The sequence below is a fragment of the Myzus persicae genome, unplaced genomic scaffold, assembly GCF_001856785.1.
Source record: "Myzus persicae strain clone G006 unplaced genomic scaffold, MPER_G0061.0, whole genome shotgun sequence".
NCBI lineage: Eukaryota > Metazoa > Arthropoda > Insecta > Hemiptera > Aphididae > Myzus > Myzus persicae.
In genome coordinates this window covers 111,451-139,190 of record NW_019102023.1, presented here as the reverse complement: position 1 = coordinate 139,190, position 27,740 = coordinate 111,451, and the positions used below count along the sequence as shown (strand labels likewise).

Genomic DNA, 27,740 nt, shown 5'->3' with positions numbered 1-27,740 from the left:
TATAAATTACGTTTATTCATTACTTTTATTTTACTATGAACAACTTATTGGTATTTTCAGCAGGTACTAGATTTGTTTTCCATTACATGTCCCGTAACATAAATTATGATTTTAATTTTTAGTAATACTATATTAATATATTATAGTAAATAGTACCAATGAACAAACACAAATATATATAATACTAACCATATGTATTATGTATACAATTATTCAATGATGATTGATGTGTATTCATATCATAGGTAGGTACACTTAAAGAGTCAAATTAATTAATACTACATAAATTCTAGAATATAATATAGTATAATATGTAAATTTATAAAAAATTTCATATCCAATAAAGTTAACATAGACGACTTTTTCTAATTATTTTTACTCTGTATCTTTTGTAACCATAATTATAATTAGGTATAAAGAATAAAGATTATTAAGTTCTTTATAACCACTTATTAGCCACTGGTCGAAACATCAAAATACCAAGCTAATATTTTTTTTAGATCTAACCTCGATATTTAGATTAAAAACATTTTTTTAGATTTAAATTACGACGAAAACGTGAATGGATCATAATTAATCTGTTTTATAATGAGGCAATATTATACTTTATCGTTACTTCAAAATGCAATGATAATCTTTGAAGTAATTCTCTTGTCAAAGAACTTTTAGTTGTTACGTTATCATTTTATTTTTACCCTAAATCCTTTAAGCGTATGAGAAAGAAGAAATAATCCTGGAGCTATAGTCACGTTGTATAAATGAAACCAAATTTTTAATAGAGATAGATGATACAGCATTTGTACAATAACAGCTTTATTTTTTTGCCAAAATCTTAAGGGAATTTCCTTGAATAAAAGTTATATGGAAAAAGTAATGGATGCTACAACAATATACTCGTATACAAAATTATATAAAATAAAATAAAAATACAGCAATGTTGTAAAAAAAAGTACCTAGTCAACCGCTCTGTTGTTTAGTGGGTTCTATTCAACCCACAGGTATTACCTTGGGTATCATTTGACGCTATTTAGATGTTTATCGGCAAATAGTATATAATATGTTCGCTACAAACGCTAAAAGAAATATTAAGAAATTACATGTACCACTAACATACCTTTCTTTGCTTTATGTGTTCAATTTGAATTTAATGCTAAATCATTACTATCTCGAAGTGTCAGCTAGATCCAATTTTCTACCAGAAACCACTCTCAAAGTTGAAAATCAAAACAATTTTACAACCAAAAGGTACATTTTTTCCAAAAGGTGATAATAGACACGAACATTTTTTTTTAAGAGCATTGTAAAAATCAAATACATTTAACGATCCGCTCGGAATCTATGATATTTACTTATAAAAACGCTATAAAATATATATTTTAATATTATTTTAACATTTTTTAAAAATGTATAAATAATAAATATACCTGTATATGCCTTTTTTACTGTTTATAACTAATACGTCTTTTGGCTTGGATTTTTGTAAATCAAGATACTATCAATTCTAATGTAGGTGCATTTAAGCATTTATTGAGAGTACATAATAATATCATTACATACTATTATGAGCATATATATATATATATTATAATTTAAGCAATAATTCTACAATATAATTACAAATTAAATCTAATAGGAATAAATATTTTTCGCTGTAAAATATTTGATGTTGAATTAAAATTTGTACAAAACATCATTGTTAAAATCTGCTACTTAAAAGTTACGAATTATAACAAGCAATTAAATAAAACAAACGAAAAGAATACATCAAATAATATGATGTATTATTATTTAACTGCATCTATCACATTTGTTGCCGCATTAGTAGTATTAGTAATATTGCAGTCGTAACGATCTGAGCACCATGCCGCCCAATTTTCAGGGTTATCCGACTTGTTATAAATCACATTATTTACATCGGAATACGCTTTGAGATATGTTTCTAGTTTTTCATTTGGAATGACCTTTGATACTCGATAAAGCATCCTAAAATAAAAAAGTTTATGCTAATAACTGTGCAATAAAAAATATAAGTATTTAAATACTTAACAATAATAATATAACATTATTGTTATGTTTCAGATTAAAAAATGTTCAATTTATTTTAACCCAGCGATATGAATTTCATGTCAACCAGATAGTCAAATCATACGTATAATAAAAACAAAATATTAATTTCACTAACAATGACTATAATATGAATGTGTATGGTAATACATAATAATGATGTATAAAAAACCGATGCATACATTTGCAGACCAAAGCATTGGATAATGGTTAGTAGGTATAGAATGTCATGACAAATGGTGTAACTTGAAGAAGTCTTTTTCTTTTTTTTTTTTCTTTGGGAGGGGGCAAGGTAAGATATATCAATATTTTTTACTTATTGTGTCTAAAAATATGATGGTGTAGGAAGTGACACCCTACTAGTTACTAAATACTAAGCAGACTGCAGAGTTATGTTATATATTCTTAAATATCTTAGACAGTTTTTGTCGGTGTTGCCATACAGAAAATGGCAAAAACAGTATAGAGATCATAGACAAATTACTCATTAAGAGAAAAGTGTAAATCTAAGACTCTGAATCATTTTCTAGTATTTATTCTGTTAAAAACATAAGTTTCTAGATAATTGGAATTAGGTATTTATAACATCAAAAAAACATAAATTTCCCCATTGGGTAAGACATTGGATCTTGAACATATTGTTTGAACTTCTAGGAAATAATTAAAATTAGAGTTAATTGTTGTACATTATTTAGGCGTTCATATAGTGACCAATAATAAAGGCAAGTGTTACGAAAAACGTCTTACGAATTTAATATGGACACCCGGTTATATACGTTTTATTTAACCAAAAGGCATGACCATAAACTTAATACATATTATTATAGTTAATAAACTTATTACCAATTAATCCAAACCGGAAGTATGCCGGCCTTTTCAACAACAGCCATCCGACATGCTATTCTTTCTACGCACTTTTCCGAGTCCAATACCTTCTGAAATACGGTCAGGGCCGGGTCGAACAGCTCCAACATCTCCAATCGGCGTTTATCGTGTACTGGCGAGTCTTCCGGTTTATTATTGTGCGATGACGTCAGGCCTCCGTTTTTTGCGACCGCCGTGCCCGGGAGCCCGGTTGGATCAGTGTATAATTTCGTGACCGCGGTCGCCGATACTGGTACGGCAATCGGTTCTGTTAGAAATTCGATTAGACGTCTCGGAATGGACAGGATCCCGCCGACAAGCATCGGAGCCGAGAACAACGACAGGAATATTGGCAGCAGCGTAAGCAGGACAAACGGTACCATTAGTAACTTGAACAGCTTCATCAGCTTGGAGATCAACAGGAACTTGAAGAAAATGGCGATTAGGAACATCTTGAGCTTGAACACGAGCAGGAACAGGATCTTGAGGAACCCGAACGCCTTGAGCTTCGCCAGCCCGATCTTGACCAGCGCCAGTATGGTAACCTTGTGCCAGTCGATTTTATCGTAGATCATTTGCACCTGCTGGTGAAAGTTGCTTTGCATATTGTACTGTCCGGCGGGACGATGGCCGTTGGCGTACGCCGGTGGCATGTTGTTGTTGTAGGTCACGTGATGTTTGTAACCCGGAGCCACCACCTGGCCGGCCGGATAGGGATACGGCGCGGCCATGCCGTACGGCGGCCGGCCCATGGTCGGCGCCACGTTCGCACCGTAACCTCCCGACTGGCCGGCTGGGCTCCATCCGGTCCCCTCGTTGGGGTTACCGACCGGTCTGTTGTAGGCCACGTCGTACGAATCGTGATAACCGGCCGAGCCGTCTTCTTCGGCCACCGATATGTCCGTGTCGACAGCCGAGTAATCGTTGTATCCCAATTGTCTGCAATAATAAGGTGTGTGTAAGACGGTGGACGGATATGATTTGGTTCCCAATTATCGAATTGGTTCCAGGGTTGTCTACAGGTAACATACGAATTGGTTCCTATGAACTGAAAGCCATAGGAAAAAAGGGGTTTTTGGAAATTAAGTATATTTTCATAATTTTAATTGGAATAAATAAAACCTGATTAGTTTTTAAAGTATGTATAGTATCTACTTAGTAAATTTAACATTATAAATAATAATATCTAAAGCTACTTGTGATTTATTGTATTCAATAAATTTAATAATAATATTATGTTTAGGACCTTTCATCAAAATATTTTGTCTTATTATATCGACAAAAAAATAAATTCGTATAATATGTGATAAAATGGGCGTTGAGGCGTTTTAGTATTTCGGATCGTATACATAGGCACTTAACAAGTTATAAGTAACACTTGGAGTAAATTTCGTACCTATTGTTCAAGTGATAAACATCGGCGTCGACGATAATGTTGGCCTCGTTATCGTCATTGTCGTCATCGTCTTCCACGATGGCGACGCCGTTACTGCCTCGGTGATTGGACGGGTGCGGTATTTGTCCTAGCAACTTTCCCCGGACTACTATTGGCGACGCTCTTCTGCCGGACACCAAAGGTCCGAGTAACTTGACATGATTGTCACCGATTGACCTGCTGGTGGCTAGCTGCAAGGGTTCAGCAGTAATCGTAGTAGAAGTGGTGGATGTTTGGTTTTCGTTCTTCGAACTATCATCTCCCCGGTTTGGTTCCGGGGTTACAACCTGGACGATCTTCCGCACTTCTACCAGATCGACTGTCACTTTCGGAGTGACGGTGTCGGACGTCACGCTCACCGACGAAAGTTTGCCTCGGCCCCGGAGTTCCGGGTTGTCACCGGTCTTGTTGTAAACGGTTCCAGGGGTTTTTGTCATCGCTTGACCGGAACGGATGCACAGGAGAGTCACGACGGACGTCACCACGACGATCGCCAATATCTTTATGACGTTCATGGTTGACAGCGCGGGTTGGTCCTCCTCTTCGCTGGTCGGTGTCAAGCCTGCAAAACAACAATACTCTTTAGAATGAGAACTATTCACGAGTCCATCAAAAATAATATATTATTATTATACTTCTGAATCCGATATGTCTATGCCGATCTGCGAACTAAAACAACACACGTGCCATTGCACAGTATAGAGAATAGGTAAGTAATAAATGTAAGTGAATTCGAAGTATACTACAGTAATACTTTATACACGCATGTGAGGCGCGTCCGTCACGCGGAAAGTGAAAACTGTTGCACTTTTTAACAGTTATTATTCGACGGCATAAATCATAACGTTGCAATATAGCCAAATCATTATTAATAATAACAACAATAATAATATTATATTATTTCAGCTGATTTCGTCCTATAGGATATACCTATATAGGATGTATAATAATACTACAACGAAGGTTTTTCACTCGATTTCATGAGCGCTGCTGACACAGTCTGTAGAGTTGGAAATTCGTCCGACTATTGTTATCGCCAGAAGACAACAATATAACCGTTTAATTAATCACTGAATGATATATTAACGAATTTGTAACATGTTCCGCCGTATGATTACGTTTTACGTCGTCGACACACGGTCCTAGGAACATTTGTTTTCTAAGAAAACCATAACCACACAACCGATAGAATAATAGCTCAAATGCACATTTTTGAAAATGGATTACCAGAATTTCGTGATTTTATCTATAATTATTAAAATAAGTGGTGTGCCAGTAAAAATCACAAAAAATAAACAGTGAAAATAAAAATAGCGAAATGTTTTAACAGCGAAAACAATAATAGCGAAAAGTAAGACATTCTTCTAGTAGACATACTAACGTAACATAACTGTAAGAAAATGACGTGTGTAGGTACTATTACCTACTCCTTAATTGAATAATCAAAATCTCACATAGGTAGCGAAATTCTGTATTTTGGGTCTCGAATAACTTAATTGGACAAGTAGTTTAACTATTACTAAATCCGTAGTCATCCATAGCCTGAGTTGTTTGGTCAGTGGAAACTCTCCTGATTTTTCAAACTAAAGGAAATGTGCAAACTCTTCCAGGTCAACATTATGTTTACGTTACCTAAAGGAATTATTTTTGTTATTATTACTTACTATAGTTTATGTACATAAATTACTTTTTAAATTTGTATATTCATTTCATTATAAAAATTCAATATAAATGCACATAACATTTAGCTATTAGTATATCGGCCATAATTATATCTCACACAGCTGAAGAAATGTATTATTTACTATTTTATAATGTGTAAATATAATAATTTATCACATAAAATTTAAAAATTTTGTTCATTTATATATTGTACTTTTATTATTTTTATTATTAACTACGAAAATTAGGACAAACTAGAAAACTTAAGGTGATATATAATTGTCTATAATTATTTATTGTACATGTATTATTTTTATTAATATTATTATTGTCTTTAATGTGTATATTATAAGGTACCCAATTCTCAAGTTCAATCTTAAGCAAATAAATAATTATTGTTTTAGAAAAAGGATTTGTAATAATTGTTTTTACTGTTAGAACATTTCTTAATTTTTATTTTTGCTATTTATTCTTCATGATTTTTAACTTTTGCTATTTTTAAATCGCCTCGAATAAACTTAAGGTTAATGTATATAATATGCCTGCACTAGTAATATAGGTATAATATACATAATAATATTATATTTATTACTTGATAATATCCTTGTTATTCATATTAATTTTAAACTGATTCTTTTATTATTATATTTTATGAATGTCTAACATATTTATTTTTACTCGTTTAAAGTTGACTGTCTTGTCATTACACTAATATCATGAGACATTTTGAATTATTAACCTACGATCTAAATTTATCAAACTGTCTATGGATACAAATTACAAACTAATATTGAATTATTACAAATTTTAAATCTAGTTTTTATAATAATGATGATATTATATAGATCTAATATTCTATCCAGAATAAACTATGGTCAAACGTTTAATACCACTTAACAGTGAATTTGTTAAGCTGTATCATTGGTTACATACTCACATGTAAGCCCATTCATTAAACCAAAAGTATATTTTCAATGAAAAATATATAAATGAATAGGATGTATATATTTTTTTCGGTATATTTGTGTGTGTATAAAAAATAAATAATATTATTGGTTAGCTCATACCGTGTTGTACTAGCCTCACGATTGGGGTAAAAAAAATATAAAATTTTCACGAACATGACCGTCCAACAACAATAGGCACTTTCACATTATATAAGGCAAATAAAAATAACAATCGTTGGATATATATATACATTTTTTTTGTATTGGTGCTTCTCTGTATTTGTAAAACTCGGTCATACACGAGGGTCGGAATCGTTTGTAACTATATATTGACTATAACGATGTTTTTTTTAGACTTTTTGCAGAAATGATCAGAGTAGATATAAACTATAAAAAAACTATAAAAATATTTATTTTTTTGCGATTTCTGTAAGTACCTTTGTATACTTTTTATTGTTATCAATTCTGTAAAATACTGTTCAAAGAAGAAAAAATCGTTAAAACTAATCACCATTGGTTGTTCCTTATTTATCTTAAAACCATTGAACTAGTGACAAATACATTTTTTTTTATTACTATTCATAGTGGGTATACTTTATAATATGATAAGTTATAAACTCATAACTAATAACTAATACGTAGAATCGCTAACCATGTAATTAATAATAGTACTTAATTAAATATTTGTAATTTTAATAATAAATTACCATTCGATTCAATATAGTTACCAACTATTAAAACATTGAGGTATATTTCAAACTTTTCATGAATCATCAAAAATGAAAAATATCTTATATAAATAGTATGTTACATACTTATTTAAAACAATAAAATGTATTAAAAAACATGTCATTGATTTTATATATTCGTTTATATGTATAGCTATGTTTGAAATGTATTAATGTTTTATATGATGAGACTTAATTAATTTAACTGACAAAAATTGGTTTAATATCGTATGAATGTGTGGTGGGTCAATTTTAGTTTGCTTATGGGTTATTTTAGGTTCGTATCGTCACCGGATAGGTATAATGTAACTGTAAAATAAGTACATTTAAATTTATAAAAAAGATAATTTGAGTTTTCGTAATCTGACTTGAAGAAAATAAATTATTGTGTATTTACAAGTGGGTGCTTATAAATTATAATAGTTGAATATAATAATAATATGCCATAATGTGGGTATTATATTATTATTATGGCAAATCTGGTACGAGTGTTAATTTAATTGTAAATATTGCATAGCGTATAACTCGATACAATAAAACCAATTTTAAATTAATGTATTATGATTTTTTTATCAGTAATACATCTTAAACCTAAATAAATATACAAAATAAATAAACTAATTAACATGTTCGTTGTTGCTCTAGATTACATGGATACAACTTAAACATTAGTTGAGTAATAACCATTGTAAGTTATAACTATGTTTAAATTTCTTAACAATTCGATAACTTTCGATTATATTATTTAACTTCATTCACACCCCCTGTGTCTATTAGAAACTTATACATTGTAATCAGATGTCAATATTCAAGCTTTACTTTATTAAATTGGCATTTTGCCAAATCGGAAAAGAACGGATTTCTTTTCGAAATCGATAAGTATGTAGAAACAATCCTTTATTCAAAATTTAAATGTTTTTTGTTTATTCTACTGGTTAGACTATGAGAGAGGTTTATCTCGAATACCCAAGAAAAGAGTACATGAAATCAGTGTCGTACCATTTAACATGGTATACATATGTTTTTTCTAAACATATTACATGTATATAATAAATAATTATTATCTTGGTGTTATAAGACATTTTATTATAGAATTTAGCTGTATAATACTTGCCTCAATAGCCAATACGTGTTAGATAATAGTAAATATCGAAAGGTATTCAATTGTGTTCAGAAAAAAAAATACAACACTAACAAAATAATATTCACTGAACTGGTAAGTAAGTAGTGCTTTAGTCCTCAATATATTATAATGGCAGAACTGTGCTTTTAATTTATTACGTACATTTCCTTAGCTCCCCACAATAAACTTAATCGCTAAGACATCAAATAAAATGTCGGTACAGTAATGCACCATTATACATTTTGTAAGGGTTTGCTTTTTTGGTTTCTATTTATTTTAAAAGTATTTTTCTATATGTATCAGTGTATGTGTGGTTAGTGACTTCGTTATCCCTTATTTAGTATAAAAAAGGCAGTACTCGTTGTATTGCTATGAAATAAATTCAACTAAATGTTCTTGTTTTATCTCATTTGATTTTTACAACCACATTATTATTTGATACGGGGTAAAAATGTTAAAGGACACCACACCCACAAGTGTTGTCTCCGTCTAACAAATGTGAACTTTTATGCGCGGGAAAGAACCATGAAAGCTACCTACGGCCATAACAGTCAAGAAACGACATTTTCACCACATAAAAAGGACTTTGGCTGTGAAATGAAGTTTTTATTTTTCGATATTGGAATTACAAAAAAAGCTAAAAAAGCATAAAAAACACAAAAATAATTGAAGCAATTATGATTTTGAATAAAATTGATAAATATTGATTTTGAAACAATAAGCACATTTCTTGTAAAGTTAAATAAAAAATATGAGAACGACATTTCACAGATAATGTTCACAGTTATATTGTGTATCAATTTGGAGCCGTGACTATCACAACAGCCCGATTGGTTCTAACCAAGTTTTTGCTATCTTGTACATTTTTAAGATGGAGAAAACACACGTGAGTGTATTAGCGTCTTTTTAAGTGCACCTACAAGGCTTCAACTAGAAATCATTCAATTCTGATCATATGTATTTTTTCGATGTGCACTCAATTTTAACCATTTTATAATGAGCCATCGATACATTATAACGAATGATGTTTTGTCATATGGAATTATGGATATAAATATATAATTTACAAAATTATTTATCATTTTATTGACAAAAATTGTGTTCGCATTCAATGGTTAGATCAGTGTTATATTTAAACTAAGTGATTATAGATAATTAAGTGAGTAAATATTTTAAGTTGGTGTCAATAAAAACTACAGTCCTGAGGCTAGGAGCTGCTTTTATCAAAGAAAACAATTTGAAAGAAGAAAATCAAACGCTGGTAATAGAAAAAAATATTTTTAGAGATCAAAAGTATGAATTGATTTTAAACTTGTAATTAAAAAGGACTTTCAATAGTTTAAATAATTGTAATTTGTATATTACAGAAATTACGTGTATATAATTGAAGAAATGTATCGTATTGGATTTAAAAATTGTTAAAATTATATTCGACGTGACCAATGGCCATACACGATTCAACATCAATGTAATTTTCAACAAATATATATACCCTCCATTTTATCTTAAAAATATAACTACGTTCTTAAATAATCCAACATTGTTATCATAATGGCAACTTATATTATAGCTCCAGTCATAATTTAATAAATCGAGTACGAAATTCAATAGTTCTGAAATGATAATTCTTCACAATACACATAAGCATAATATTGGAACATGTATGGGTTCTGATTTCATGTTTAAAATATTAATGGATTTTTTAAGTTTGATGACTCTAAAATAAATATCTAAAGATAAAAGCATAATCCTTTATATTTTAGTATTCTATCAGTATGGAAAAATTTAATTTCTCGCATATCATATAGTTGCTTTAATAACCACAAGTAATACTATAATATAAGTTATATCTTAATTTATTTGTCTTATAAAAGTTTTAACACTGATTAATAATTCAAAATATTAACATTAAGAAAAATATGAAAAAAATATAAAGCTTATGTTTCTTAAAATTATTTTACACTTGACTATACTCACCATTATATGGTTCAATTTTGTATATTCTATAATCAATTCAAGAAATTCTTGAATACCATTAAATTCACTTTATAATATTACTACAAAAAAATTCAAAACACAAAAAAAATATCGGAAAAATTAAAGTCTTAATAAAATGTTTATATTATTAGAAATCGTTTAAATTGTTTGATGGTTTAGGATTTTTTTCTCACGGAGCGGACGTGATGGTCGTGTGTGTAACACAAATCAACTACTGCGGTTGGAACAGTTGTTGATGTCAATTCAAAAAATAATCTACTTCTGTTTCTGCCACCGTAATACAATTACCACCTAACTGGAGGAAGAGATGGAAGGTCTCCAGAGGTTAATAAATTGGTGGTGAGGAAGTAGTAATATTATAAATATATATATATAGATTTATTATATTGTTGCCGTACTTTTAATAAAACACTGATGAAAAAACGAAAGATGAATTCCTTTTTTTGTAACCAAACACGTAAGTGACATATTTTATAAATACATCATGAAATTTATGTGAATAACAAATAATTGTTGTAAGATTACTGTGCCAATTGTGTTTGTATTTATGATTAATTTAACATAAAAGGGAAGGCGTAGAAAAAAATATTAGATTCATGTTACGCAATTCCAAGGTCAAAAATGTGATATTTAAAAAAAAATATCTAATGAATTGCTGGACACATGTGTTATCACTTATCAATAGAAGTCTACAAATATTTTCGTTGAGTACTATAGATAGTATACAAGTACAGAAAATACCTATTAAGTAATATGATATCGATTGTTTCTAAATATTATAATACTCTACAGTATAAGACGTAAGGGACACAAAGTATTTATACTGTTTATATAACTACTTATATCAATATGTACTTAGGTACGAGGTAGGTACCTAAATTTTTCTGTTTTAAATTTTTAATATCCTAAAACCGATTTTCATTTTTCTCTACTTTATTATTTCAAACTTTTAGTGAATTATGGATATTATATTATGTACAATATGATAGCTGAGCAATTACGATATGCTACTGTAAGTATACTTAGTATAAGTCAGATGATACCTATGTACCAATATTATTTATGTAGGAACACGAAAACAGTTAATATGAGTTATGAATTATAAGCAACTTTTACATTGTGACCATAATATTGTGCACACTACCGTTTGTAAGTTTATTTTTTCATTTTGTTTTAGATTCTGGAAAAAGTGAAGAAGTTGTTGATTTGACACTTGCACATTGAAACATTTTTTGATGATACTAAGAATGATTTGTACGTAGATAAATATGGTTAAGAAGTAGAATACATGTGATTTTAAGAAATAATATTTCAGTGATCACGTATTGGTAATTGATTCTTCTTATTTTTAGATTCTGAGCTGAGCGATGAATGTATTGATTTTAAAATTACCTAAGTGTGTTTATTTTTCTGTGTCTGCCATCACTTTTCGTGACGGAAAAAGTGCTTTGATTTTCTTCAATAGCATTTTTTCTGGCAAAGAAAGTAAATCTAGTGGGTACTTATCGGGTCACAATAAAAAATTCCAAATAGTTTTCAAAAGCGGCAAGAAAAACAAACAACATATAGAGGAAAAACTTTTTTGGTTTTTGATGTAAAAAAAAAAAATACCGTAGATTCATTACATTTTCTCTGGATATTTATTTTTGCATTTTTCACCATATAATTTTCAAAATATAAAATTACATCAACTTAAAAATACGAGAAAAAATTTTTGCATCATAAACTATAATATTACTGAAAAAGTTTAAAAAAATTTAGGAAATGTTTGCGGGGAAAAGCCCCTAAAACTCCCTTATTTGCGCCTATAAGTCTTACAGACAGTGTTCGCTGAGAATCATTTTTCGTTTACTTACAATGATTTTATATCATTGAATTCAAATTTCACACCATTCATTACAATGACCCCTCTTATAACCTACTGTACAGCAGAGTGACCATCCACTTACCCGCAGTTTTACCAATGTTTTTCAATGTAAATCTGTGAAAAACAAGCGAAGTTCAAATCTTTTTATGAATACCTGCACTTGTGTATTGATGTTTTTGGTTTGAAATAAAATAATAAAGTTGCTATGGGCTAATTTTTATGAGTATGCTTAGAATTAGGTATAATGGAATTACATTAGTTTTAACTTATTACTTGAAGCCATTAATTATTATTGAACTTAAATTTAAACTTATTTTCATGGACATATGTCAAAAATATACAATTAATTGAGGAACTGTGAGATACATAATAGGTATAACTTTAGATAACTAAAATGTAAAATTATTTATTTATTTTATGAAGTTTGAATTTTATTTTATATAATTGCTAAAACTATTAAAAGTCAGTGCTAACAATATTATTGGAACATTATGCGTATATAGTTGGTAATAAATTATGTCTGATCCATACTTTAATAATTTATCATGCAATTAGATAACTAATAGTAAAATATAATTATATTAGGTATCATTAGTAAATGTTTAGCTACATGACAATTTCCAAGATTTAAGTAAATAATATTCTAATAAATATCAACTGAGTTAGAGTATAATTTGCTGTATCTTAAAATAAGGAAAAAATGTATGCAAAATAAACATTATCATAATGACTTACAAACTACAATATTACTAAAAATGTTAGCATACCTATGTATTAATCTTTATAATATATTTTTCAATGTTTTATTTTTAACACATTATCTTGGATTAAAAATAATATTTCCATTAACAAAACAGAATCATTTCATGGTAAAATATGTTATGAAACGATTTGACTAAATATTTATTATTTTAAACGTACAGGGAATACTTTATATTTTATAACTAAAATAAAAATCGTCATGATCGTATAACATCAAATATCCATATTAAAAATCGGAAAATAAGGAGTCACATACCTACATAATAGAATACGAGTGACTTTCGCAGGTAAGGTCGTAATACATTATAGTATCGAATCTTAGTTAACCACGACCACGGTATTACGGGTCTTGAAACTGGAGTCTACGTAGTAGCTTCATACCTCGATTATAATGTAGACCGACATTACGGGAATACGAGGTAACGTCACAGATTTTGTTCAAGACCACACAAGATAATGGAAACGATTCAATCCCGTATTTATCACTGTTAAAGGTTTTTCGTACTAGACAGGGCGTCGTAACAACTACTTGGAATTATAGATTTATGTGTCAGAAGACCTAGTTACTGCCGAGTAAACAGGAAATTCAAATACCTATAGTTTGGGAGGCGGATCGTCAAACGTACCGACTACCGGACAAAATAGACATTCGAGGTTTTGAAAAATGTCACGCTAATGAGGTACAATTTTGAACATTTATTACCACGACACTTCTGCGGATATACCTCACAATTATTGGTAATTAGAATCGAATACGTCATTGCTTATTATCGATCGTTTGTCAAATAATTAATAACAACATTGAGAATAGACAAATAATTTAAAATATACTAATAATATTGACTAATCTAATGACAAATAACTGTATACTTATATGATCATAATTATATTAAAAATCATAATTTTACCATTAGTCGGAACATCTCCAAGTCAGTTTACACTATAAACTTTATAGAATGCTGAGTGTTACTACCTTACAGCTACTTTCCTCAAGACTTCAGGTCATGTATATATTTTTTGTTTTGTTCACACTCATATTGTAACTGTTATTAAATATTGTATATATTTTAATAAAATATGTTAAAAAAATAAAAATAAAAAGGGTTTACATAGGACTAAAGGTTAGATTATATTTCTTAATAAAATAAAGCTAGGTAGGGATAATTTTAATAGTATTACGTAACCTGAAGATTAAACTTTATTATTCTAAACGTGAATTGTATTACTCTGTTAAATAAATTAATAATTTGATATTGATGCGATTACTCTTAAAAGCCTTGAGCCCTTAACCTTAAGTATATTATATATTCATTGAAGTTGCATACCCAAAAATATCAAGTCACACTGAATTATGAGATGGTTAAAAATTTGTATACATATATATATATATATATATATATATATATTTATTATGAACAGGGTGATTCGTCAACATGCTGACCCCCATTTTTATTTTAAAATACAGTTATTCAAAATATAGTTTTTGGAATTTTTAAATAGTGAAACTTACAAACCATATTTTTAAATATTTAAGAAAATCTGTCTATCATTTAAGGAGTGTTCTGTGGCGATGCAAACTTTTCTTTTTTTCAAATGACAACCACCTTTAAAGAGCAAAACTTGAATTAATAAAGAAGAACATTTTTTTGAAAATACTTATCTGAATTAAAATTTAAACAAGTAATTTCTTAATTACAATGATTTCTGCTAAAAATCTAAAGTATCCGAAAGTAGGAAATTCAAAAATTAATCGAAAAAAAAACAAAAAAAAAATATGAAAACCACAATCTTTAATCAAATAAATTTCAATAAAATTAGATTATTTTGTTTTTTTTTGTGATAACCAAATAATATGATAATCGAAAAATCTTTATTTCAGTATTTACTAGACATTATTAAAATTTCAAAATATTTTGGCACATTTTGTGCCATGAATAAATATTTATAATTTACGACTTATTTTTATTGATTATAAATAATAATATGTAGCTTATTGATAAAACGTTTGTTTGTGAGTAAAACTACTTATGAAACGTGATAAGGTTCCTCAAAAGTTGTTCTTTTAACCCTACAATGCATGATTTTTTTTTATTATTAAAAAAATTGTTTTTGGATAGTACTAAAGCTACAGAATACGTAAAAAATGATTTAAAAAATCTATTTTGATTTCAAGTGTTGAAAAAGTCGAAAAAGTTGGTTGTTGCTATAGAGCAACATTATGCATTTGTAACTACGAAAAATAAAAACTTTTTTTTTCATTTATTATATTTAAAATGTGTTAACATATTACATGTTTTTACAAGTTTATTAATACAATTTTGAAATTTTGAAAACTTTAATTTTTCTAAAATGTTGTCATATTATAATAGATATACCTAAAATTTATCAAATTTATACACATTTAAATTATTACATAGTTAAATTACTCAATATTATTAGGTAGTATGATATTTTTTAAAGCAAGTTTTTCCTTTTCCAGTACATAATCCAACTTGACATTTTTCACAAGCTTGCCATGTATATCCCTTGCAACCTGGCATTTTACAACGACTCCTCGTTGGTGCATCGATCGGCCAGTGATCAATGCGATCCATGCTTATATCTTGATTTGGTGGTTTCGAAGCATTCGGCTTCTTGGATTTTTGTATTAGTGCATTCTCTATGGTATTTGATGGCCTTCCTCTAGTGAAAGTTGACTGATCAACTTTGCACAAAGATATTGCTAAATCTTCTTTAAACGCAGCTAATGTCATAGGTTTTCCATAAATTAAAAAATATTAAAAATGTGTAGCCGTTACTTTTTTTTATTGGTGTTATTAGTTTTAAAGTTAAGATATATTTTGTCAAAATGGTGAAAATGTATAAATTATTTTCTAATTGAAAATTCATAAAATGCTCAATTTTAGTAGCTAAGACTTGAAAATGTATAGTAAAATACCAACTATGTTTTTTGATGGAAATTAAAAAAAAATTAAGCATAAGGCCTTCTATATACATTTTTTATGAGAAAATTAAATTTATATTTCGACAACATTGAATTCACTCGTATATTTGATTTATCTGATCTAGTTTTAACTAACTATACTTATATTAATTTGCTCAAAAATATTTCTTTGAATTAAATTTATAAATTCAAATTATTTAATTATTATACATATACAATTAACAATAATGTATTGTTGAGTTTATTTTTATTAAAGTTTTAGATATTGATTCAATAAAATCCATATAACACGTGTAGACAACAGATGCATAGAATAAAATACTTTGATTCAAAACTTATATACATATACCTACCAATTATAATAAATTATTTCTTCGATACTAGAAGATTGATGACATTTGAACTATTAATTAATCACCACAGGATCCTTAATTATTAATGGTTTTAGTTCTATAATTGTTTGGATACCAAATGAAGGGATTAATGTATATTTCCAATATGGTACCGTTACGTTAATATTTTTTTTATCCTGTCATCATCTTTTGAAGAAGTCAAAGTGCTTTTATTTTGACGGTAGTTAATGTACATATGGAATAATTCTATAATTCCATTTTTCAATTACTTCAATTTTATTTTTTGATATAATTAAGAAATGGATAAACGTAGCTAGAATATATAATTTTAATAAAATATTTACTTGTGTGCTACTTATTTAAAAAGTTTTAAATTTTCAAATTTGTTTTCCGATTAATATACATTAAAAAAATGTTGAATCCAAAAAGCTTAAAACTTGAATAGTTGAATAAAAAACTCTTCAAAAGTTATTTTTACAGCATTAAATGTTTACATTATTTTTTATAAGTGTTTTAACTCCAAACTTTGATAAAATTGTGAATATCAGATTTTAACAGAATTGTATTGTAAGATAACTCTTGAAGGTGTTTTGGTTATTGTTATTCAAAAAATATTTACTGCAAAATATTGAAACATTAAGACATTATTTAAATTAAAAGTTTCTACACACAATGCATTTTTCAACATATTTAGAGTAATAATATATTGTAAGCTTTTTATACCACGAATCTATTTATACCATTATATACAAGATATCGGTATTGACTTAATATAGTAAATTCATAATAGGTGTAATTTATCAATGTTTTTGACATTTGAAATTCTTTCAACGTACCGTGTTTTTAAAATAAAAATAATATTACTTAAAGTAATATAAATATATTAATAAACTATCCTTCAGAAATAGCATTAATAACCGTGTTTATCAACAAATCCATAAGTTAACCTATATATTATTCATTCATTTAAAATGTTTTTTGTTAATTTGGTTTGTATTATTAAAGAAATGTATTGAAATATATTGACAGAGTTTAAGAATCATGTTTTTGATTTGAAATGTTCATTTTTGTTCAAAATTCTGTGTAACAATAAATATAGTTATTGATAAATAAATAATCAATAATAAATGAGTAAATTGTATTAATAAAATATAGTGTTGGGACTATAACTCGAGTATCTATACTTTTAATATCTGAAAATTCATTATGTTTTTCACCTTTTCCAACTTTTTCCACCTCACCATTTTAAATATATAAATATTTTTCATCAAATATAATAAACACCAACAATTATATAATTGTTTAAAAATCAATCTGAATCTAAATTTAAATAGATGGATTCTAAGTTGTTAAGCTTTATGTATAATATAAAATTCATGTAATATTTAGTATATTATGTATTATACTCAGACAACTTTTACAAATTATAAAATTGAAATAAACGTTTATGATTTAATTATTTTATATTTTTCCAATCAAAACCATAGACCCCATATCTTCTAAATTGATAATCATAGACGTTACTGCGTCTTAGTTTTCAATAACTTTGAAACTACTTGTTTGGTTGTATTTTGATTCGAATGTATTAACATGTTCAAAAATAACATCTCCTTAAAAATTTGCAATAGAAAATTGTGATGCAGTTTGAATAAAATGTTTCTCCAAATGTCACTCCTTAAATTATATTAATATATCACTAAAAAGAGTAATATCGATCATAAAAGTTACTTATACAACATATTCATGTTTGACATGAACAACCAATATTGTACGACCATGACCAATCACTATCTATTTAAACTGGCAATAAATTTCCCGCGTTAATTTAGTCGATATAAACAAAATTGTAATGTAAGTTACCAAAAACCCTACTTTCCTCTGCACCGTGGTACATAAGGAACAATAATCTTAACAAAGATCTTAACGTACAAACTTTAAACCAAATTGCCAAAATGTATTATGCTAAATTCCACAATAAACTTCGGTCACATACAAACCCCTTGATTATTAAACTATCATCAAAAACTCTGCCCGATAACCCTCAACGTAGGTTAAAAAGAAAATGGTGCAGTGACATTTTGTCCTAGCATGAAAAATTAATACATATGAACCATATTAAATGACAGTAATTAAATTAGCACGTTCTGGGTGTTACCACTGGGTAATTCCCCAAAATCATAATATTCATTGTTTTTGTTTCTTTTGTATTCTTTATTTCCACTAATTAATGTGTATATTTGTTGTATAGATTGTAGATTGTCTTTTTACTCAATAAAAAAAAAAGTTACCAAAATAAAATGTTTCATGTTAAAAATCCAAAATTCTATAAATAATTTGTATTTGATAGTTACTATTGTTTTGATTCTAAATCGTTTAAATATTTTGTATCCGATTAAGATGTTTAATCAATGTATGGAAAAAGTCTGCTAGTTTCATCAAAGGTCTTACGTTTACATGTGTTTAGTATAGAGCGTAGAATGATCAAATATAATATGCTATGTACAATAGTAAATGGTAAAATAAGCATTTAGTGAAAATGTCAAGTATCTACTGTTATTAGTTTTTGAATCACAACTAATTGAGGAAAAATAGTTAATTTAATGGTGAATATACAATGTAGAAAAAATTTGAACTTCAAAAGCATATAAAAAATTTATATGGATTTCATCTAAGATTTTTTTGCTGTAGATAGAAAAACTTATGATTAACCTTGTATTAAATTATGCAAATTTTTGAAATAAATTTTCTGAATTTCGTCAAAATACAAGCCTTAAAACGCTTATAAAAAATACTATGACTATGTATATTAGATATGATTTTAAATTGTATAGTATGAACTACTTATGAACAACTTTGTATTCAATTTTCTAACTTTTGACCAAATTAAAATATCGACATATGAGGGATGAAAAATTACATCAAATCGAATATGCCATAACTTGTCTAAAATAGTTTAAAAAGTATAGAAAAAAATTGAGTGAACATTTCAAGTATGTATCTACATTTATTTGTTTTTAAGTTACCTACACCAAAAAAAACTACCTATATCAATTTTGTTGAAAAGTATTAGGTATTGTGTAAAAATCTCCGAGTTTCTTTATTATTTTTTTTTTTTGTCGATTATTATAAAGAAAAGTACCTAGTATTTTCAATTTTTACCTCTCATAAATACTTAGTTCTACGCAGAATCTATAATTATATTGTTTATTAGGCACTGATGTGAAATATGAAATAAGATTATGATAAATAATTACTAAAGTGATAATACTAGTATAGGTAGGTATATACTTTATTGTCGTTCCCCACTTCCAACAACAAAATGATAAGCACAATTACATTTACCAGTTACCTGATCGACATAGAAATCAATAATTCTGTTAGATTGGGGGGGGGGCTAATATTCACACTTTTTTTCAGATTCAATTTAAGAATGAATGACTAGGTAAGTAGGATACGAAGAAAATTAAAAAAAAAAAACAACAAGGTAGTCATAATATAATCAACTTAACTTCAGTAAATGTTCTTATCATGTAAAAATATAAGATTAAATATAATACATGTATCATCTATAAAATATGTTAGGTAAAAAATGTTTATTTAAAAAATATTACTCTGATTTTTAATGAATTCGAGTAAATAAAAGTAACAAATGTTTAGTGTATAATAAGTTTCAATACAACATTATATAACAATTGTATCTATTTACTTATGTTTATAATAACATCTAATATATATTTTGTTTTTTAAATAAATTGCACACTGTATTCAGTAATCCTCACTTAATACATCAGCCGAATTAAGTTTAATTACCTGATTTCTCTAACTCTATTACCTATATATTAACTAATATATGACTGCTACATATGAGTTGGTATGAGATAAATACCATATTATAGAAAAATACAGCTAAACAATTTAATTTTGGATTAATTTACTTCTTTATATTTTTAAAATTTATTTTTTAGTTACCTATGTTTCAGTGACGCATAACAAAATTCAAAATAATCCATTTAACTTGTTTTATAATATTTATTATACATGTACATGATAAATTCACTCCAACACTCTAATATTAAAAATAATACAACCGAGTTAAAATATTGATTATTCTGAACGTATGATATTTTGTTAATATGTTGTGCGCTTGTACGATGAATAACGGTATGACATCTTCTTAAATAAATTAAAATTAATACAATATGAATAAGTATTAATAAAGTATTTATTTACCACCAGTAGTATAAAAATTTCGAATACAATAAAATCAAAATATAAAGTGATTTTAAAGGTATCTCTTAACATTGTTACTATTTGTATAAGGATATAAAATAAATATTAAATAATAAATAATAAAAAAAAAATATTTTTACTTTAGTAGGTACTTAGATCTTTTACTTCTTTTTAGTTCCATCGCATGAATAATGTTCATCACACCATTCCGTCCAGTTAGTAGGCAGCAGTCTAGTATACAAATTATCTAAACGAAAATTGGTTACTTCAGTAAATGTTGAAACAAAGGACCTTATTTTCTTGCTCGGTAGAAAGTTTGATATAGGCGATAAAGCCCTGCAAAACACAAATAATATATTTTTTTAATTTTTTATTATTGATAACAAATTGCATGTTGCGTTTTATTTTTACTCGGATTATCAATGATAATAATGTCAAAATGAATAACTTACCAATTCAACCAAATTAATGTCAAACTCGGTCTTTCTGCACCAGCCATACGGCAAGAGACCCTCTCCACGCACTTTTCTGATCGCATGATTTGCCTGAAGGTAGCCATTCCATTTCCCATTACCTGAAAATTGTCTAGACGACTCCTCCTCTTAACACCATCAGGGTCGTCTGGGTCACCACCATTACCACCATCACCACCACCTGCTGGTGTCGCCGGAGTTGCGGTGCCCATGCTTCCAAAACCATTTGGTACTAAAACCGGCTGGTTAAGCATGTTTTGCATGTTCCATAGACGCGATAAGATCATCGGCCACGTAAATATTGACAAGAGAGCTGGAAGAAACAGGGTCATTTTCACCATTTTCATTAGCATCAGAGCCTTGATGGCCAGAACGAGTATGAGCAGTTTCAGTTTGAATAACATGATCAAGAAGGCCTTAATGAAGCCCAGCGCTTTTAACTTGGCCATTGCGATCTTCACCAATGCAAACAGACCGATTTTAGTCACATCGATGGACATTTTATGTTTGCTAGGATGCCGGATTTCAGCGATTATTGGAACGGGGCGCGAAGACTGTGGTATTGGTTCGCCGTACCATTCCATCATGCTGTCTCCACCTGACCATCCGTTGTTTGGATTTCGGTAGTTGCCAGAATCGTAACTAGAAGCACCCACGTTACCACCTCCGCCGCCAAATTCGAACGCGCTTCCATAACCGGTCGATCCGTCTTCGTCGACAGTGATGTCTGTTTCAATGGGCGTCGGCCCGTACTTATTCAACTGTCTGTGATTAGTATTATACCTGCAGACAAGACGGACATATTTATTATTATTATTTCTAATTTTTTTGTTAAACTTAAAATGTTTAAATACTTAATCCATAATATGTTACGTATACATATTACATATGTGTATTCATGGTAAGGCTTATTAATCAGGGGTCGCATGTTTGATTCATTTTTTAAAAATAGAAACCAAATTCTTATAAAGAATTCTGACACATCAAAGTAAATTGGTATAAAAATAACTTTTGGTTTGTTATACTGTACCAGAAAGAATTTGAACGTTATAGACATTGAAGTAGATTGTTTTTAAGGGTTTCGCGTCAAAATGCTGAAAATAATACTTATTATAAGTTTGGAGTAATTGATTCAAATGGATTCAATTCATCAATTGGTATGATATGTGTACACAAATACTACTATCATCGTGTTAAATTATTAAAAGTTACATTTTTTTTATACTGATGTACGTATTTTATTTAAAATTCGATTTCATGATTTTTTTTTCGTTCAGTGAACATTTTTCATGACCATCGTAACCAAATCGGAATAAGCTTAAAAGCTCGCACCCTACCGGGTTTCATTGTCAGAGACTAAAATCGCATAGTAGTGCCTATCAGTGTTAGGTTTAAAGCAATTCAAGTTAATAGTCTTGGCATGTATAGGGGACATTTAATGTCATAATTTAAGGTTCGTATTTACACTAAAATAATATTATATTGAATAAATTAACATCTACGTACATATTATGTACCCGTAGTTGATTTTTGAATCATCAACCCCTCATTATTTCAAAAATAATGTTTTATTTTTAATGATTATGGTTTTTAGACGTTAAAAACAACATTTTTTAAATATAGATGTAATTTTGCGAACATGACGTTTTATTCTTATATTTTTTCTTTATGACAACGTACAGTTTTAATGTTATATACCAAAGCAGAATATTTTTCTAAGTGCTTTGATACATAAAAATCGAATTTAGGACGAGTAGTATTATATGAGTTATAAGCATTTAAAATTAAAATGAGTACTCAATTTTTCGGGGTAACCACGTACTACTCCAGTCTGCTCGTCTAAACTTTAAATACTTATAATTCATCAACTACTGGTCCTAGTTTCGATCTCTATACATCGAAATACGCAGAAAACTGTAACTACGTTGTTATTCAAAAAAGTAAAAATTAAAAAAAAAAAACCGATGTTTCGTAACGAATTTAAAAATCGTAGTGTATCAGGTCACATACGATAGCATTGAAATTGCCCGTGGCAAAGTTATAACTCGGAGAAATTCAGTGATATTATTAGCTAATGTGCTTATATTTCCATACCTATTCCATTTCGGAAAACCACCATTTAACAACACATCTGCATGTTGATCTTCTTCGAATTCGACTTCTTGATCTTCCTTGCTAAAATAGAATGGGTTTCTGATATATCTTCCACGTGTAACGAATGCTGGAGTACTGGTGGTTAGCGAAGGGTATGGCTTAGAATTTGAAACTGATGACGGAGCCTCGACAAAAACATCGGACGTCAAAGACGAAAATGTATTGTAATCGTCGGCAGTCGACTTACGGCCAGTAGTTTTAAGTTCCACGCTCACGTCATGAACCAATTTAGATTTATCTTGCAGTTCTTTTGAAGTCCGATTTTCTTGCAGCAGAAAAAGAGCATCGGTCGATGCATTCAGCTGAGTGGTTGTTATAAATAAAAAGTCATCAACCAACGTCAGTGCAACAGCCATAACTGTTAGCATCTTAAAACTCATTTTTTTAAATAAATTGTTTTCAATGTATTAAACCCTCAAAACAATGTGAACGGTGTAATTAAGTCTATGTCAAATGCCTGTAAATATTTGAAAAAATGTATTACAATTATTATTTTAATTTAAAGTGTAAAACCAATTATAAAGGAAATTAAAGTATTAAAATTAATTTAGTCATGAAAAAAAATATTGACAGTACGCTAAAAGAATATTATGGTATTTTATATACTATAATACTTACGTTTATTTGCCTACAAGTATACATCTATGCGTACATTGTTGAATAATTTTGATGGCAAAAAAATATAAATACTAATAAATATTTATAAGCAATGTAATCTACCGAGTTCTCTAAAAAAAAGCAATACACTAAACACCTTTACTAAAAAGCTTCTTAGCTATGCACATCACTCGTTGACAACGAACTGCGACTGATCAAATCAAGTTCAGTGGCATTGCTCATGTCGATTTTCTTCAATGACAAAAATCAAAGACAATAGTGTCCATGGGGGAGGAGCAACGACTTAATTGGCTAGAATCTAGAACAATACGAAATATTTGCAACGATTTTTCTTTCAATGTAATTGAATTAAATTGGTTAACCATATGTAAAAGGAAGACTTTTTTGTGTCCTCTGCATTAAACGAGAGTGAAGTCGAAATAATTGAACCGCACCACTGCTCGTTAACAGCGTAGGTATATTGAAAGGAAATTAAATTGAACCTAATATAATTATGACACGTGGATGTGTTTAAAACCGTTAGAATAATTATGGAATAAAAATAATATCTAACATTGAGAGAGAAAACATTTATCTTATGATGAGCTAGAGACACAATATTATTTTTATACAAATAAATTCAGGTTTTGCTTGAAAAAATACAATGAAAATAGGTAAGTAATTTGAGTTTATACACAGTGTTAGATTCGATGCGAAACAATACAATTAATCGTCTGGTTTTAGATTAAAAATAGACATGCCTAATATAATAGTTTTTTTTAATTTTAAATTTAGCCTTTACAAAAATTTGGCTCGCAATATAATAGTTAAACATGTAGAACCATATTTGTTTTAGGGAAGTTTGGAAAACAGAAGGAATGCATACAGAGTCTCGAAGAGGAATGTGGTAAGTTATTGAAATAAGTTGAAAATTAAAGTGATAGATGATGGATTTCTTAAAAAATTTCAAGTTTTTAATTAAACAAAAAAATATGTTTGGAATAATTTTGAAAATATATTGTAAAAATATGTTTAAAAAATAAAAATGTCTTTTATTTTATTTTATTTTATTTGTCTACAGCCGACATAATATTATTACATTTCTAAATCTAAGATGTTATATATTATACTAGATTCATAATAATAAATTTAATTTTTAAATAATTTTTACGATTATTCAAGATAAATTAAAATAGTAATTTGATCAAAAATTGAAATATTATAAATTATAATAGGTATGCTGTTAATTGAATATTATTTTTAATATAAATCACACAGAATCTTGAATTAATTTAGGTAGGTGTGTGATGTTTTAATTTTAAACTATCCCAATATTACAAACTTTATTTTTTTTAATGCCATAATAGATTAAATTATTAATTGTTTAGATGTTTATCTTTAGTGCTTTGAACTTTTGATTCAATTATTATTATATCCATAAGTTCGTATTAAATTAATCAAATAAAAATGAAAAGTGGCACATTTTCAAATATGTTATACTAAAATCAAAAATAGAACCAAATTCAAAACAAATTAAAACTTGAAGAAACTTTATGAAATTTATATTTCTTATCAGCTTTGAGAAAAACCACGTAGAAGTGGAAGGAAGCTTTTATTTCTCAGAAAATGGTATTGTAATGGATCAACATTGTATAATATTATTCGGTTATCATTATGATGTACAATTCGCAGAATATTATAATTAGTTACATGTCTATATTATATTATAATACCATTCACATATTTTTATTATATAATATGTACCAACACAATATTATATAATAAATTACATTTTGTTTTCAATGATCAATAATGCACCCAGCTATTTATTAAGGTACAAACAAAAGTGTTATATGATAAGAGATAGGTATCTAGTGTATTCTAATGTATTCCGATTATTATTTGTTCATCTACAAATACCAAAAATTTGTCAATATACATAAAAATAGAGCCAAAAATTTAAAACAGTTCATCCATTGAGGACGGCTGGATTTAGCTCAAATTTTTTTTTAATTGTTCGCTATCGCCAGGCGAAAGTTTTACGAAAATTTTTTTGGAAAAACTCTTTTTTTAAACATTTTTTTGATGATTTATTTTTTGAGTTCCGAATGTTTTATTGAATTGAAAAAGCTACAGCAAGCTTTAGCTTATACAATTGTTCATATTACATAATTAATCGTTAAAATGGAGCCCCTTTCCAACACCAAAAAAATGGATTTACATGGAGAAATATGTCATGTATTGAATATTAGGTAATTATGTTTCACTATATAAACTAAAGTTTACATTTTGTAAAGTGATAATTTTTGTATCGTTTTATTCCGTTCGATTTTATTTATAGCCGTAATATTCTCTTTACATAGAACGCAATAGTCGATAGAAGAGATAAAATTTAGGTTTTACCTTTATGAAATATGATTAATCGATTACTACGACTTCATTTTCCATTTTCCGTTGTTTGCGTTACCTGCAGAAAAACTGTTCCAGTACAATTTTATTTTATTTTATTTTATTTTACTAATCTAACAAAACACAATCCTGGATGGTTTAGATTCACAAATGGACCCGATATTTCCAACCCGGAGAGTTGCTCAAACAGAGATTTTAAGATTTACAAAGAAAATATTTGTTTATATACGGTTGCTATTGGTTATAGGAAATATATATATATATTTAGTAAAAATGGTTATTTTTTTTTTGTTTATTGGTTGCCTGCAGTGGTTCATCGGGCAGATCAGGTATAAGCATGCATAATACAATTGAATTTTCGCACATTGCCTACCAAGGTGTTTACCAAGTTGCACCTATAGCCGCTCATCGGAGTGTCCGCAATCAAAATAAATATAAAACATATTATTTCAAGAATACACAGCAGGTAGGCATAATATATTGCTCTCATTATCACCATCGAGTCTCATACAGAGTTGGGATTTTTAACGGGCAACAAAATGCACGGAATCAGCTTGTATACTATAATACTAATATGTATAATAATACACAATAATATATAAAATAAATTAAAAAGTTGTTTATTTGTACTCTTTTGAATATGAATAATATTCATGATACAATCTAAACCTTAAATAAACGATTGAGAGTCGACCAATATATTATATAGAACACGTGGTAAACCGTAGCTTTCTCGGATAGCATATTGGAGGTATGGAAGGGAGACATATTATTATTAAAGTCCATCATGGACGCATTCAACAGAAAAACCGCGACAATTCATTCAAGTAATTATTGGTGTGAGAGTAATGGCACATTGGGCTCACTACACTAGATTATTGTCAAAATGTAGGAAAATGCGTTTTAAGAGATAAATTCACATCGGAAACTGCGGGTGAGGAATTGTCGGTTTTAGGGTTTTCTCTCCATTTGTCACCTCAACCTAATCAGTCGTACGCCACTTTCTAGTAGCCGGAAAGACTCTTTATGGTCGCCCAAGTTTTTTTTCATCATGGTAAGAAAAAATAATGGTTATCACAAATCCTTTGGCACGATTTGTTAAAATTGTTTAAAAATATAGAATAGGATAC

General features: G+C 28.4%; 2 protein-coding genes across 2 annotated transcripts; both read right to left on the bottom strand.

Annotated features, from left to right (window-relative positions):
* Positions 1 to 1,653: 1,653 nt before the first annotated feature.
* On the bottom strand, positions 1,654 to 10,907 carry LOC111031022. Its single transcript, XM_022310802.1, has 4 exons — positions 10,801 to 10,907; positions 4,325 to 4,925; positions 2,908 to 3,867; positions 1,654 to 1,983 (listed from the first exon to the last, which is right to left on the bottom strand). Exons 2-4 carry the CDS (start codon positions 4,876 to 4,878, stop codon positions 1,785 to 1,787), a joined length of 1,713 nt encoding a protein of 570 aa, XP_022166494.1. The 5' UTR covers positions 4,879 to 4,925; positions 10,801 to 10,907; the 3' UTR covers positions 1,654 to 1,784.
* A 9,902-nt stretch (positions 10,908 to 20,809) lies between these two features.
* Positions 20,810 to 24,420, bottom strand: LOC111031016. The gene is made up of 4 exons (XM_022310793.1): positions 24,223 to 24,420; positions 23,545 to 24,061; positions 21,430 to 22,233; positions 20,810 to 21,313 (listed from the first exon to the last, which is right to left on the bottom strand). Exons 2-4 carry the CDS (start codon positions 23,982 to 23,984, stop codon positions 21,139 to 21,141), a joined length of 1,419 nt encoding a protein of 472 aa, XP_022166485.1. The 5' UTR covers positions 23,985 to 24,061; positions 24,223 to 24,420; the 3' UTR covers positions 20,810 to 21,138.
* Between the last annotated feature and the right edge of the window lie 3,320 nt (positions 24,421 to 27,740).

What these genes read in the sequence shown, in the direction of transcription:
- LOC111031022 (XM_022310802.1), bottom strand. Translation starts at nt 4,878, where the DNA reads ATGAACGTCATAAAGATATTGGCGATCGTCGTGGTGACGTCCGTCGTG. An exon ending in GTTTATCACTTGAACAATAG is followed by an intron (nt 3,868 to 4,324) that starts GTACGAAATTTA and finishes TTATTATTGCAG; the next exon opens with ACAATTGGGATACAACGATT. An exon ending in CTTCCGGTTTGGATTAATTG is followed by an intron (nt 1,984 to 2,907) that starts GTAATAAGTTTA and finishes TTTTTATTTTAG; the next exon opens with GATGCTTTATCGAGTATCAA.
- LOC111031016 (XM_022310793.1), bottom strand. Translation starts at nt 23,984, where the DNA reads ATGAGTTTTAAGATGCTAACAGTTATGGCTGTTGCACTGACGTTGGTT. An exon ending in GGTTTTCCGAAATGGAATAG is followed by an intron (nt 22,234 to 23,544) that starts GTATGGAAATAT and finishes TCTTGTCTGCAG; the next exon opens with GTATAATACTAATCACAGAC. An exon ending in ACATTAATTTGGTTGAATTG is followed by an intron (nt 21,314 to 21,429) that starts GTAAGTTATTCA and finishes TGTGTTTTGCAG; the next exon opens with GGCTTTATCGCCTATATCAA.